This window comes from Festucalex cinctus, unplaced genomic scaffold (assembly GCF_051991245.1).
Source record: "Festucalex cinctus isolate MCC-2025b unplaced genomic scaffold, RoL_Fcin_1.0 HiC_scaffold_172, whole genome shotgun sequence".
Classification (NCBI taxonomy): Eukaryota; Metazoa; Chordata; class Actinopteri; order Syngnathiformes; family Syngnathidae; genus Festucalex; species Festucalex cinctus.
In genome coordinates, this window is record NW_027520419.1 from 17,152 (window position 1) to 31,426 (window position 14,275).

Here is a 14,275-nt window from a genome sequence, read left to right on the forward strand (position 1 = left end):
TTTCTATCTAGATTCACTTGGCCATGTTATGAGAGCGGATGGGCGCTTACAGAGCAAATGTGCCTCATCTCCATATTTATTATGTGCATCTTTGGAGTGGTGTACCTCACCGTAATACTCATACTTTTCCACTACAAAATCGTAAAATAAAGTCTGTTTGTTCAAGAAAGCTTTTCTGAGTCACGCAGTTTTTGCTTTCACCACAAGGTGTCGCTTGACTGGCTAATTGTTAGCGTTTGTGTGTGGGGAGGAGGTGCCTTTGGCCAATCGGAAGGTGATTGGCTGCAGTACCGTGACATCACCAACACCGGACTATTTAAGCCTGCGTTTGTCCAACCCCCATTCATTAGCATCGAAGTGTGAGGGCAAGCACAAGAAAGCGCCGCTGCAGGTTCCAAGGATGAGTGAGGTGAGTTCCTGGAAATGTGCGTCGCCTTTGGGGAAAAGAGTCCGGTTTCAGGAATTCAAATCTCAAGCGAGTTCCCGCTCCAAGAATTCATCCACAACCAAGGTACAGTTCTAGAAAATCTACCGATAGCCGATAGCTTTTCCCTGGCCTCCGAGGCGGGCCCCTTGCGTGTTTGAGGCCCCGCGAAGCGTGGCGGCTGCTTCGTTGCCCCGTCCGTGCCCGGTTCCTGGAATTGGACCCCCAACCAAAGTCCAGTTCCTGGAATTGGACCCCCAACCAAAGTCCAGTTCCTGGAATTGGACCCCCAACCAAAGTCCAGTTCCTGGAATTGGACCCCCAACCAAAGTCCAGTTCCTGGAATTGGACCCCCAACCAAAGTCCAGTTCCCGGAACTGTGCGGAGCGGGACCCAAGCGTAGCTAGCCCCCGTGAGGCCCCGCGCAGCGGGGCCAGGACACCGGCCTCGCCTATGCCCGGTTCCTGGAATTGGACCCCCAAACCCAGTCCAGTTCCTGGAATTTGACCCCAAACCAAGGTCCAGTTCCAGGAATTCTACGGAGCACTCACTCCAGCCCCCAGTAAGTTCTGTGTCGCTATTGTGGAAGACATGACCCACACCCATGTATTATACATTGTTTTTTTATTGTTGTATAGGTGAACGTGAATTGCAATGAGGAGGAGCTCCCGGAAGAACCTTTCGAGCCTTTGACACAGGAGGTTTCTGTGCCATTAACACAGGCCTCCCCGCTGAGAACTACCAAAGATGTGAACAGGTCTGAGCAGAATGTGGGGGCTGGATGGCAACTTTCAAGGGAGCCCGGGGACCTCGTCTCTACTCCCCAGTCCAGGAAAAAAACTGTACACATTGGAGTAATTGAGGTGATATCCAGGAAGTCCCATGTCACTATTGTGGAAGTTTTCCTCCCATTGCCATGTCTTCCAAATTGGATTTTGTCGTTGTATAGATGTACCTGACTGAAAGCGAAGATGAGATGGACGTCATGGAACAAATCATCTTCCCCTTAACACAGGAAGCCTCCCTGCCCTTAACGCAGACGGTCTCCTCCCTGCACTTGGTGAGTAGAATTCCTGGAAGTGGTCCAATCAAATGCAACACTGCTTCATGCCACCAAAATATGACTGTTTCCTTTCTGGTGACAGACACAGACGGGCTCACCTGGGGGAAAGAAGAAGGAAAGGAAGAGTAAAGACGGCAGCAAAAAGTTGAACACATCTGACAAAACAGTGGGAGACGGACAGCAAGTTTCAAGGGAAGCTTCTCCCCAGTTGATGGAAATGGAGAATGTACACCTGAGGGAAGCTGAGGTGAAATCCAGGAAGTCCCATGTCTCCTGTTGTTAAAGTTGTGACCCATAGCTATGTCTTCTATTTTCCTTTTTGTACTATAGCCTGACTTCAGTGACTGGGAAGATGAGGAAAAGATTTTGGAACGTGCCTTGTTCGGAGAAAAACATGTCCAGCGCTTGAACTTTGTGAGTAGAATTCCTGGAAGTAATTCTGTCATTGTAATACACCGACATGTAATATTTCTTAACCCCCGGGGGGGGGTTAGGGTTAGGGTTAACCTTAACCCTAACCTTAACCCTAACCCAAAATATAACATACTGTGTCCTTAGGATCTCAAGTCCCGCAAGAAGAAGAAGAAGATGAAGGAGAAGCTCAAGTTAAAGAAAAAGGACAAAGTCCATCCAAAAGGGAACGAAACACAGCAAAAGAGATCTCCCGAACCAAATTCAGTGCCAACAACCCTTCCAGAAAAAATCAGTCTTTATAATAATGTAAGTAGACTTGGGCTGCGGAGGGTGACTCTAATGTGGAAATCCTAAAATTAAACCTTTGTCATTTTTATGTCTTTCAGGGTCAACGAAGAAAACTCGCACTCACACCACAATTTTATTCCATGGTCAAAACTCTCTTCGAAAGAGAGATCCAGGAAAAGTTGGTCCTGAAAAAAAGGATACGGGAGATCGTGGCTGAACAACCAGCATTTCGACAGCTATGCCATGAGCTGGAACTATCTATTGAGAACATTAGAAACCAAATCCGAATGATGATCAAAAGATGTGAAAATTAAAGTCAATTTGGAATGTTGGAGTTCTGGTGGGTCTTCTTCCAGGTTTTTTACATTGTATGTTTTAAGACAATGCTGCATGCCTCTCACAATGTGTCAGGGTCGGTGGTTCCATTTTCCGCTTAAGTCCATTTCGAGGAATCCAAACCCAACCAAGGTCGAGTTCCAGGATTCTTACCGATCGGCGAAGCGGGCCCCAAACACGTCGAGAACACCGGCATGGTGAGTCCCGGGCTGGGTGGTTCCATTCCCGGCCTGAGTCCATTTTCAGGAATTGAGCCCCAACCAGTTCCAGGTCCAGTTCCAGGAATCCAACCCCAACCAACCAAGATCCAGTTCCAGGATTCCGACCGATGGGCTAAACCTGAGAGCACCGGCCTGGTGGGTGGTTCCGATTCCGTCCCCCGCTTAAGTCCATTTCCAGGAATCCAACCCCCATCCAAGGTCCAATTCCAGGATTCCTACCGATCGGCTAACCTGCCCCGCGAAGTCCACTTCCAGGAATCCAACCCCAAACAAGGTCCAGTTCCAGGATTCCTACCGATCGGCTAACCTGACCCCCAAGCCCATTTCCAGGAATCCAACCCCAACCAACCGAGGTTCATTTCCAGGATTCCTACCGATCGGCTAACCTGCCCCGCTAGGTCGAATTCCAGGAATTCAACCTCAACCGAGGTCAACTTCCTGGAATCCTACCGATGGGCTAAACCTGACCCCCGAAGTCCATTTCCAGGAATGCTACCGATGGGCTAAACCTGCCCCGCGAAGCCGGGCCGAGAGCACCGGGCCCGGGGTGGGTGGTTCCGATTCCGTCCCCCGCTTAAGTCCATTTCCAGGAATACAACCGTAAAAAAACCGAGGTTCATTTCCAGGATTCCTACCGATCGGTTAACCTGCCAGGTAGGTCGAATTCCAGGAATTCAACCTGGAGGACCGAGGTCAACTTCCATGAAAGCTACCGATGGGCTAAACCTGACCTCCGAAGTCGATTTCCAGGAATGCTACCGATGGGCTAAACCTGCCCCGCGAAGCCGGGCCGAGAGCACCGGCCCGGGGGGGTGGTTTGAAGTCGATTTCCAGGAATGCTACCGATGGGCTAAACCTGCCCCGCGAAGCCGGGCCGAGAGCACCGGCCCGGGGTGGGTGGTTCCGATTCCGTCCCCCGCTTAAGTCAATTTCCAGGAAAACAACCGCAAAAAAACCGAGGTTCATTTCCAGGATTCCTACCGATCGGTTAACCTGCCAGGTAGGTCGAATTCCAGGAATTCAACCTGGAGGACCGAGGTCAACTTCCATGAAAGCTACCGATGGGCTAAACCTGACCTCCGAAGTCGATTTCCAGGAATGCTACCGATGGGCTAAACCTGCCCCGCGAAGCCGGGCCGAGAGCACCGGCCCGGGGGGGTGGTTTGAAGTCGATTTCCAGGAATGCTACCGATGGGCTAAACCTGCCCCGCGAAGCCGGGCCGAGAGCACCGGCCCGGGGGGGTGGTTCGAAGTCGATTTCCAGGAATGCTACCGATGGGCTAAACCTGCCCCGCGAAGCCGGGCCGAGAGCACCGGCCCGGGGTGGGTGGTTCCGATTCCGTCCCCGGCTTGAGTCGATTTCCAGGAATTCAACCCCGAACCAACCGAGGTTCATTTCCAGGATTTCTACCGATGGGCTAACCTAACCCCCGAAGTCGATTTCCAGGAAAACAACCGCAAAAAAACCGAGGTTCATTTCCAGGATTCCTACCGATCGGTTAACCTGCCAGGTAGGTCGAATTCCAGGAATTCAACCTGGAGGACCGAGGTCAACTTCCATGAAAGCTACCGATGGGCTAAACCTGACCTCCGAAGTCGATTTCCAGGAATGCTACCGATGGGCTAAACCTGCCCCGCGAAGCCGGGCCGAGAGCACCGGCCCGGGGGGGTGGTTCGAAGTCGATTTCCAGGAATGCTACCGATGGGCTAAACCTGCCCCGCGAAGCCGGGCCGAGAGCACCGGCCCGGGGGGGTGGTTCGAAGTCGATTTCCAGGAATGCTACCGATGGGCTAAACCTGCCCCGCGAAGCCGGGCCGAGAGCACCGGCCCGGGGTGGGTGGTTCCGATTCCGTCCCCGGCTTGAGTCGATTTCCAGGAATTCAACCCCGAACCAACCGAGGTTCATTTCCAGGATTTCTACCGATGGGCTAACCTAACCCCCGAAGTCGATTTCCAGGAATTTAACCCCAACCACCACCCAAGGTCCAGTTCCAGGATTCCTACCGATGGGCTAAACCTGCTCTGCGAAGCCGGGCCGAGAGCACCGGCCCGGGGTGGGTGGTTCCGATTCCGTCCCTGGCTTGAGTCGATTTCCAGGAATTCGACCCCAACCATCCAAGGTCCAGTTCCAGGATTCCTACCGATGGGCTAAACCTGCTCTGCGAAGCCGGGCCGAGAGCACCGGCCCGGGGTGGGTGGTTCCGATTCTGTCCCCCGGTTAAGTCCATTTCCAGGAAACCAACCCCAAACAACCGAGGTTCATTTCCAGGATTCCTACCGATGGGTTAACCTGCCCGCTAGGTCGAATTCCAGGAATTCAACCTGGAGGACCGAGGTCGAATTCCAGGAATGCGACCGATGGGCTAAACCTGACCCCCGAAGTCCAATTCCAGGAATTCAACCTGGACCGAGGTCGATTTCCAGGATTTCGACCGATGGGCTAAACCTGGCCCGCGAAGCGGGCCCCAAGCGCACCGAGGCCCCGCGAAGCGGGGCCGAGAACACCGCCATGGTAGCACCCGGGGAGGGGAGGTTCCGTTTCCGGCTTGAGTCGATTTCCAGGAATTCGACACATCCAGGGTCGATTTCCAGGATTTCGACCGATGGGCTAAACCCGGCCCGCGAAGCGGGCCCCAAGCGCACCGAGGCCCCGCGAAGCGGGGCCGAGAACACCGCCATGGTAGCACCCGGGGAGGGAGGTTCCGTTTCCGGCTTGAGTCGATTTCCAGGAATTCGACACATCCAAGGTCGATTTCCAGGATTTCGACCGATGGGCTAAACCTGGCCCGCGAAGCGGGCCCCAAGCGCACCGAGGCCCCGCGAAGCGGGGCCGAGAACACCGCCATGGTAGCACCCGGGGAGGGAGGTTCCGTTTCCGGCTTGAGTCGATTTCCAGGAATTCGACACATCCAGGGTCGATTTCCAGGATTTCGACCGATGGGCTAAACCTGGCCCGCGCAGCGGGCCCCAAGCGCACCGAGGCCCCGCGAAGCGGGGCCGAGAACACCGCCATGGTAGCACCCGGGGAGGGAGGCTCCGTTTCCGGCTTGAGTCGATTTCCAGGAATTCGACACATCCAGGGTCGATTTCCAGGATTTCGACCGATGGGCTAAACCTGGCCCGCGAAGCGGGCCCCAAGCGCACCGAGGCCCCGCGAAGCGGGGCCGAGAACACCGCCATGGTAGCACCCGGGGAGGGAGGCTCCGTTTCCGGCTTGAGTCGATTTCCAGGAATTCGACACATCCAGGGTCGATTTCCAGGATTTCGACCGATGGGCTAAACCCGGCCCGCGAAGCGGGCCCCAAGCGCACCGAGGCCCCGCGAAGCGGGGCCGAGAACACCGCCATGGTAGCACCCGGGGAGGGAGGCTCCGTTCCCGGCTTGAGTCGATTTCCAGGAATTCGACACATCCAGGGTCGATTTCCAGGATTTCGACCGATGGGCTAAACCCGGCCCGCGAAGCGGGCCCCAAGCGCACCGAGGCCCCGCGAAGCGGGGCCGAGAACACCGCCATGGTATCACCCGGGGAGGGAGGCTCCGTTTCCGGCTTGAGTCGATTTCCAGGAATTCGACACATCCAGGGTCGATTTCCAGGATTTCGACCGATGGGCTAAACCCGGCCCGCGAAGCGGGCCCCAAGCGCACCGAGGCCCCGCGAAGCGGGGCCGAGAACACCGCCATGGTAGCACCCGGGGAGGGAGGCTCCGTTCCCGGCTTGAGTCGATTTCCAGGAATTCGACACATCCAGGGTCGATTTCCAGGATTTCGACCGATGGGCTAAACCCGGCCCGCGAAGCGGGCCCCAAGCGCACCGAGGCCCCGCGAAGCGGGGCCGAGAACACCACCATGGTAGCACCCGGGGAGGGAGGCTCCGTTTCCGGCTTGAGTCGATTTCCAGGAATTCGACACATCCAGGGTCGATTTCCAGGATTTCGACCGATGGGCTAAACCCGGCCCGCGAAGCGGGCCCCAAGCGCACCGAGGCCCCGCGAAGCGGGGCCGAGAACACCGCCATGGTAGCACCCGGGGAGGGAGGTTCGGTTCCCGGCTTGAGTCGATTTCCAGGAATTCGACCCCATCCAAGGTCGATTTCCAGGATTTCGACCGATGGGCTAAACCTGGCCCGCGCAGCGGGCCCCAAGCGCACCGAGGCCCCGCGAAGCGGGGCCGAGTACCGCCATGGTAGCACCCGGGGAGGGAGGTTCGGTTCCCGGCTTGAGTCGATTTCCAGGAATTCGACCACATCCAAGGTCGATTTCCAGGATTTCGACCGATGGGCTAAACCTGGCCCGCACAGCGGGCCCCAAGCGCACCGAGGCCCCGCGAAGCGGGGCCGAGAACACCGCCATGGTAGCACCCGGGGAGGGAGGCTCCGTTCCCGGCTTGAGTCGATTTCCAGGAATTCGACACATCCAGGGTCGATTTCCAGGATTTCGACCGATGGGCTAAACCTGGCCCGCGAAGCGGGCCCCAAGCGCACCGAGGCCCCGCGAAGCGGGGCCGAGAACACCACCATGGTAGCACCCGGGGAGGGAGGCTCCGTTTCCGGCTTGAGTCGATTTCCAGGAATTCGACACATCCAGGGTCGATTTCCAGGATTTCGACCGATGGGCTAAACCCGGCCCGCGAAGCGGGCCCCAAGCGCACCGAGGCCCCGCGAAGCGGGGCCGAGAACACCGCCATGGTAGCACCCGGGGAGGGAGGTTCGGTTCCCGGCTTGAGTCGATTTCCAGGAATTCGACACATCCAGGGTCGATTTCCAGGATTTCGACCGATGGGCTAAACCTGGCCCGCGCAGCGGGCCCCAAGCGCACCGAGGCCCCGCGAAGCGGGGCCGAGTACCGCCATGGTAGCACCCGGGGAGGGAGGTTCGGTTCCCGGCTTGAGTCGATTTCCAGGAATTCGACCACATCCAAGGTCGATTTCCAGGATTTCGACCGATGGGCTAAACCTGGCCCGCGCAGCGGGCCCCAAGCGCACCGAGGCCCCGCGAAGCGGGGCCGAGAACACCGCCATGGTAGCACCCGGGGAGGGAGGCTCCGTTCCCGGCTTGAGTCGATTTCCAGGAATTCGACACATCCAGGGTCGATTTCCAGGATTTCGACCGATGGGCTAAACCTGGCCCGCGCAGCGGGCCCCAAGCGCACCGAGGCCCCGCGAAGCGGGGCCGAGAACACCGCCATGGTAGCACCCGGGGAGGGAGGCTCCGTTTCCGGCTTGAGTCGATTTCCAGGAATTCGACACATCCAGGGTCGATTTCCAGGATTTCGACCGATGGGCTAAACCTGGCCCGCGAAGCGGGCCCCAAGCGCACCGAGGCCCCGCGAAGCGGGGCCGAGAACACCGCCATGGTAGCACCCGGGGAGGGAGGCTCCGTTTCCGGCTTGAGTCGATTTCCAGGAATTCGACACATCCAGGGTCGATTTCCAGGATTTCGACCGATGGGCTAAACCCGGCCCGCGAAGCGGGCCCCAAGCGCACCGAGGCCCCGCGAAGCGGGGCCGAGAACACCGCCATGGTAGCACCCGGGGAGGGAGGCTCCGTTCCCGGCTTGAGTCGATTTCCAGGAATTCGACACATCCAGGGTCGATTTCCAGGATTTCGACCGATGGGCTAAACCCGGCCCGCGAAGCGGGCCCCAAGCGCACCGAGGCCCCGCGAAGCGGGGCCGAGAACACCGCCATGGTATCACCCGGGGAGGGAGGCTCCGTTTCCGGCTTGAGTCGATTTCCAGGAATTCGACACATCCAGGGTCGATTTCCAGGATTTCGACCGATGGGCTAAACCCGGCCCGCGAAGCGGGCCCCAAGCGCACCGAGGCCCCGCGAAGCGGGGCCGAGAACACCGCCATGGTAGCACCCGGGGAGGGAGGCTCCGTTCCCGGCTTGAGTCGATTTCCAGGAATTCGACACATCCAGGGTCGATTTCCAGGATTTCGACCGATGGGCTAAACCCGGCCCGCGAAGCGGGCCCCAAGCGCACCGAGGCCCCGCGAAGCGGGGCCGAGAACACCACCATGGTAGCACCCGGGGAGGGAGGCTCCGTTTCCGGCTTGAGTCGATTTCCAGGAATTCGACACATCCAGGGTCGATTTCCAGGATTTCGACCGATGGGCTAAACCCGGCCCGCGAAGCGGGCCCCAAGCGCACCGAGGCCCCGCGAAGCGGGGCCGAGAACACCGCCATGGTAGCACCCGGGGAGGGAGGTTCGGTTCCCGGCTTGAGTCGATTTCCAGGAATTCGACCCCATCCAAGGTCGATTTCCAGGATTTCGACCGATGGGCTAAACCTGGCCCGCGCAGCGGGCCCCAAGCGCACCGAGGCCCCGCGAAGCGGGGCCGAGTACCGCCATGGTAGCACCCGGGGAGGGAGGTTCGGTTCCCGGCTTGAGTCGATTTCCAGGAATTCGACCACATCCAAGGTCGATTTCCAGGATTTCGACCGATGGGCTAAACCTGGCCCGCGCAGCGGGCCCCAAGCGCACCGAGGCCCCGCGAAGCGGGGCCGAGAACACCGCCATGGTAGCACCCGGGGAGGGAGGCTCCGTTCCCGGCTTGAGTCGATTTCCAGGAATTCGACACATCCAGGGTCGATTTCCAGGATTTCGACCGATGGGCTAAACCCGGCCCGCGAAGCGGGCCCCAAGCGCACCGAGGCCCCGCGAAGCGGGGCCGAGAACACCACCATGGTAGCACCCGGGGAGGGAGGCTCCGTTTCCGGCTTGAGTCGATTTCCAGGAATTCGACACATCCAGGGTCGATTTCCAGGATTTCGACCGATGGGCTAAACCCGGCCCGCGAAGCGGGCCCCAAGCGCACCGAGGCCCCGCGAAGCGGGGCCGAGAACACCGCCATGGTAGCACCCGGGGAGGGAGGTTCGGTTCCCGGCTTGAGTCGATTTCCAGGAATTCGACCCCATCCAAGGTCGATTTCCAGGATTTCGACCGATGGGCTAAACCTGGCCCGCGCAGCGGGCCCCAAGCGCACCGAGGCCCCGCGAAGCGGGGCCGAGTACCGCCATGGTAGCACCCGGGGAGGGAGGTTCGGTTCCCGGCTTGAGTCGATTTCCAGGAATTCGACCACATCCAAGGTCGATTTCCAGGATTTCGACCGATGGGCTAAACCTGGCCCGCGAAGCGGGCCCCAAGCGCACCGAGGCCCCGCGAAGCGGGGCCGAGAACACCGCCATGGTAGCACCCGGGGAGGGAGGTTCGGTTCCCGGCTTGAGTCGATTTCCAGGAATTCGACCCCATCCAAGGTCCATTTCCAGGATTTCGACCGATGGGCTAAACCTGGCCCGCGAAGCGGGCCCCAAGCGCACCGAGGCCCCGCGGAGCGGGGCCGGGAACACCGCCATGGTAGCACCCGGGGAGGGAGGTTCGGTTCCCGGCTTGAGTCGATTTCCAGGAATTCGACCCCATCCAAGGTCCATTTCCAGGATTTCGACCGATGGGCTAAACCTGGCCCGCAAAGCGGGCCCCAAGCGCACCGAGGCCCCGCGAAGCGGGGCCGAGAAGACCGCCATGGTAGCACCCGGGGAGGGAGGCTCCGTTCCCGGCTTGAGTCGATTTCCAGGAATTCGACACATCCAGGGTCGATTTCCAGGATTTCGACCGATGGGCTAAACCCGGCCCGCGAAGCGGGCCCCAAGCGCACCGAGGCCCCGCGAAGCGGGGCCGAGAACACCGCCATGGTATCACCCGGGGAGGGAGGCTCCGTTTCCGGCTTGAGTCGATTTCCAGGAATTCGACACATCCAGGGTCGATTTCCAGGATTTCGACCGATGGGCTAAACCCGGCCCGCGAAGCGGGCCCCAAGCGCACCGAGGCCCCGCGAAGCGGGGCCGAGAACACCGCCATGGTAGCACCCGGGGAGGGAGGCTCCGTTCCCGGCTTGAGTCGATTTCCAGGAATTCGACACATCCAGGGTCGATTTCCAGGATTTCGACCGATGGGCTAAACCCGGCCCGCGAAGCGGGCCCCAAGCGCACCGAGGCCCCGCGAAGCGGGGCCGAGAACACCACCATGGTAGCACCCGGGGAGGGAGGCTCCGTTTCCGGCTTGAGTCGATTTCCAGGAATTCGACACATCCAGGGTCGATTTCCAGGATTTCGACCGATGGGCTAAACCCGGCCCGCGAAGCGGGCCCCAAGCGCACCGAGGCCCCGCGAAGCGGGGCCGAGAACACCGCCATGGTAGCACCCGGGGAGGGAGGTTCGGTTCCCGGCTTGAGTCGATTTCCAGGAATTCGACCCCATCCAAGGTCGATTTCCAGGATTTCGACCGATGGGCTAAACCTGGCCCGCGCAGCGGGCCCCAAGCGCACCGAGGCCCCGCGAAGCGGGGCCGAGTACCGCCATGGTAGCACCCGGGGAGGGAGGTTCGGTTCCCGGCTTGAGTCGATTTCCAGGAATTCGACCACATCCAAGGTCGATTTCCAGGATTTCGACCGATGGGCTAAACCTGGCCCGCGCAGCGGGCCCCAAGCGCACCGAGGCCCCGCGAAGCGGGGCCGAGAACACCGCCATGGTAGCACCCGGGGAGGGAGGCTCCGTTCCCGGCTTGAGTCGATTTCCAGGAATTCGACACATCCAGGGTCGATTTCCAGGATTTCGACCGATGGGCTAAACCCGGCCCGCGAAGCGGGCCCCAAGCGCACCGAGGCCCCGCGAAGCGGGGCCGAGAACACCACCATGGTAGCACCCGGGGAGGGAGGCTCCGTTTCCGGCTTGAGTCGATTTCCAGGAATTCGACACATCCAGGGTCGATTTCCAGGATTTCGACCGATGGGCTAAACCCGGCCCGCGAAGCGGGCCCCAAGCGCACCGAGGCCCCGCGAAGCGGGGCCGAGAACACCGCCATGGTAGCACCCGGGGAGGGAGGTTCGGTTCCCGGCTTGAGTCGATTTCCAGGAATTCGACCCCATCCAAGGTCGATTTCCAGGATTTCGACCGATGGGCTAAACCTGGCCCGCGCAGCGGGCCCCAAGCGCACCGAGGCCCCGCGAAGCGGGGCCGAGTACCGCCATGGTAGCACCCGGGGAGGGAGGTTCGGTTCCCGGCTTGAGTCGATTTCCAGGAATTCGACCACATCCAAGGTCGATTTCCAGGATTTCGACCGATGGGCTAAACCTGGCCCGCGAAGCGGGCCCCAAGCGCACCGAGGCCCCGCGAAGCGGGGCCGAGAACACCGCCATGGTAGCACCCGGGGAGGGAGGTTCGGTTCCCGGCTTGAGTCGATTTCCAGGAATTCGACCCCATCCAAGGTCCATTTCCAGGATTTCGACCGATGGGCTAAACCTGGCCCGCGAAGCGGGCCCCAAGCGCACCGAGGCCCCGCGGAGCGGGGCCGGGAACACCGCCATGGTAGCACCCGGGGAGGGAGGTTCGGTTCCCGGCTTGAGTCGATTTCCAGGAATTCGACCCCATCCAAGGTCCATTTCCAGGATTTCGACCGATGGGCTAAACCTGGCCCGCAAAGCGGGCCCCAAGCGCACCGAGGCCCCGCGAAGCGGGGCCGAGAAGACCGCCATGGTAGCACCCGGGGAGGGAGGTTCGGTTCCCGGCTTGAGTCGATTTCCAGGAATTCGACCCCATCCAAGGTCGATTTCCAGGATTTCGACCGATGGGCTAAACCTGGCCCGCGCAGCGGGCCCCAAGCGCACCGAGGCCCCGCGAAGCGGGGCCGAGAACACCGCCATGGTGCCACCCGGGGAGGGAGGTTCGGTTCCCGGCTTGAGTCGATTTCCAGGAATTCGACCCCATCCAAGGTCGATTTCCAGGATTTCGACCGATGGGCTAAACCTGGCCCGCGCAGCGGGCCCCAAGCGCACCGAGGCCCCGCGAAGCGGGGCCGAGTACCGCCATGGTAGCACCCGGGGAGGGAGGTTCGGTTCCCGGCTTGAGTCGATTTCCAGGAATTCGACCCCATCCAAGGTCCATTTCCAGGATTTCGACCGATGGGCTAAACCTGGCCCGCAAAGCGGGCCCCAAGCGCACCGAGGCCCCGCGAAGCGGGGCCGAGAAGACCGCCATGGTAGCACCCGGGGAGGGAGGTTCGGTTCCCGGCTTGAGTCGATTTCCAGGAATTCGACCCCATCCAAGGTCGATTTCCAGGATTTCGACCGATGGGCTAAACCTGGCCCGCGCAGCGGGCCCCAAGCGCACCGAGGCCCCGCGAAGCGGGGCCGAGAACACCGCCATGGTGCCACCCGGGGAGGGAGGTTCGGTTCCCGGCTTGAGTCGATTTCCAGGAATTCGACCCCATCCAAGGTCGATTTCCAGGATTTCGACCGATGGGCTAAACCTGGCCCGCGCAGCGGGCCCCAAGCGCACCGAGGCCCCGCGAAGCGGGGCCGAGTACCGCCATGGTAGCACCCGGGGAGGGAGGTTCGGTTCCCGGCTTGAGTCGATTTCCAGGAATTCGACCCCATCCAAGGTCCATTTCCAGGATTTCGACCGATGGGCTAAACCTGGCCCGCGAAGCGGGCCCCAAGCACACCGAGGCCCCGCGAAGCGGGGCCGAGAACACCGCCATGGTACCACCCGGGGAGGGAGGTTCCGTTCCCGGCTTGAGTCGATTTCCAGGAATTCGACCCCATCCAAGGTCGATTTCCAGGATTCCGACCGATGGGCTAAACCTGGCCCGCGCAGCGGGCCCCAAGCGCACCGAGGCCCCGCGAAGCGGGGCCGAGAACACCGCCATGGTGCCACCCGGGGAGGGAGGTTCGGTTCCCGGCTTGAGTCGATTTCCAGGAATTCGACCCCATCCAAGGTCCATTTCCAGGATTTCGACCGATGGGCTAAACCCGGCCCGCGCAGCGGGCCCCAAGCGCACCGAGGCCCCGCGAAGCGGGGCCGAGTACCGCCATGGTAGCACCCGGGGAGGGAGGTTCGGTTCCCGGCTTGAGTCGATTTCCAGGAATTCGACCCCATCCAAGGTCCATTTACAGGATTTCGACCGATGGGCTAAACCTGGCCCGCAAAGCGGGCCCCAAGCGCACCGAGGCCCCGCGAAGCGGGGCCGAGAAGACCGCCATGGTAGCACCCGGGGAGGGAGGTTCGGTTCCCGGCTTGAGTCGATTTCCAGGAATTCGACCCCATCCAAGGTCGATTTCCAGGATTTCGACCGATGGGCTAAACCTGGCCCGCGCAGCGGGCCCCAAGCGCACCGAGGCCCCGCGAAGCGGGGCCGAGAACACCGCCATGGTGCCACCCGGGGAGGGAGGTTCGGTTCCCGGCTTGAGTCGATTTCCAGGAATTCGACCCCATCCAAGGTCGATTTCCAGGATTTCGACCGATGGGCTAAACCTGGCCCGCGAAGCGGGCCCCAAGCGCACCGAGGCCCCGCGAAGCGGGGCCGAGTACCGCCATGGTAGCACCCGGGGAGGGAGGTTCGGTTCCCGGCTTGAGTCGATTTCCAGGAATTCGACCACATCCAAGGTCGATTTCCAGGATTTCGACCGATGGGCTAAACCTGGCCCGCGAAGCGGGCCCCAAGCGCACCGAGGCCCCGCGAAGCGGGGCCGAGAA

At 60.6% G+C, this 14,275-nt stretch overlaps 1 protein-coding gene across 1 annotated transcript; it reads left to right on the forward strand.

Annotated features, from left to right (window-relative positions):
• The first annotated feature begins 157 nt into the window (after positions 1-157).
• LOC144011520 (uncharacterized) lies at positions 158-2,537 on the forward strand. Its single transcript, XM_077511628.1, has 6 exons — positions 158-1,287; positions 1,374-1,484; positions 1,570-1,734; positions 1,818-1,901; positions 2,046-2,207; positions 2,288-2,537. Exons 2-6 carry the CDS (start codon positions 1,374-1,376, stop codon positions 2,501-2,503), a joined length of 738 nt encoding a protein of 245 aa, XP_077367754.1. The 5' UTR covers positions 158-1,287; the 3' UTR covers positions 2,504-2,537.
• Positions 2,538-14,275: the final 11,738 nt, after the last annotated feature.

Bases quoted from the DNA above. Each gene is read 5' to 3' on its own strand.
- LOC144011520 (XM_077511628.1), top strand. From the start codon at position 1,374: ATGTACCTGACTGAAAGCGAAGATGAGATGGACGTCATGGAACAAATC. The intron at 1,485-1,569 runs GTGAGTAGAATT...TTCTGGTGACAG, and splicing joins CGGTCTCCTCCCTGCACTTG to ACACAGACGGGCTCACCTGG. The intron at 1,902-2,045 runs GTGAGTAGAATT...CTGTGTCCTTAG, and splicing joins ATGTCCAGCGCTTGAACTTT to GATCTCAAGTCCCGCAAGAA.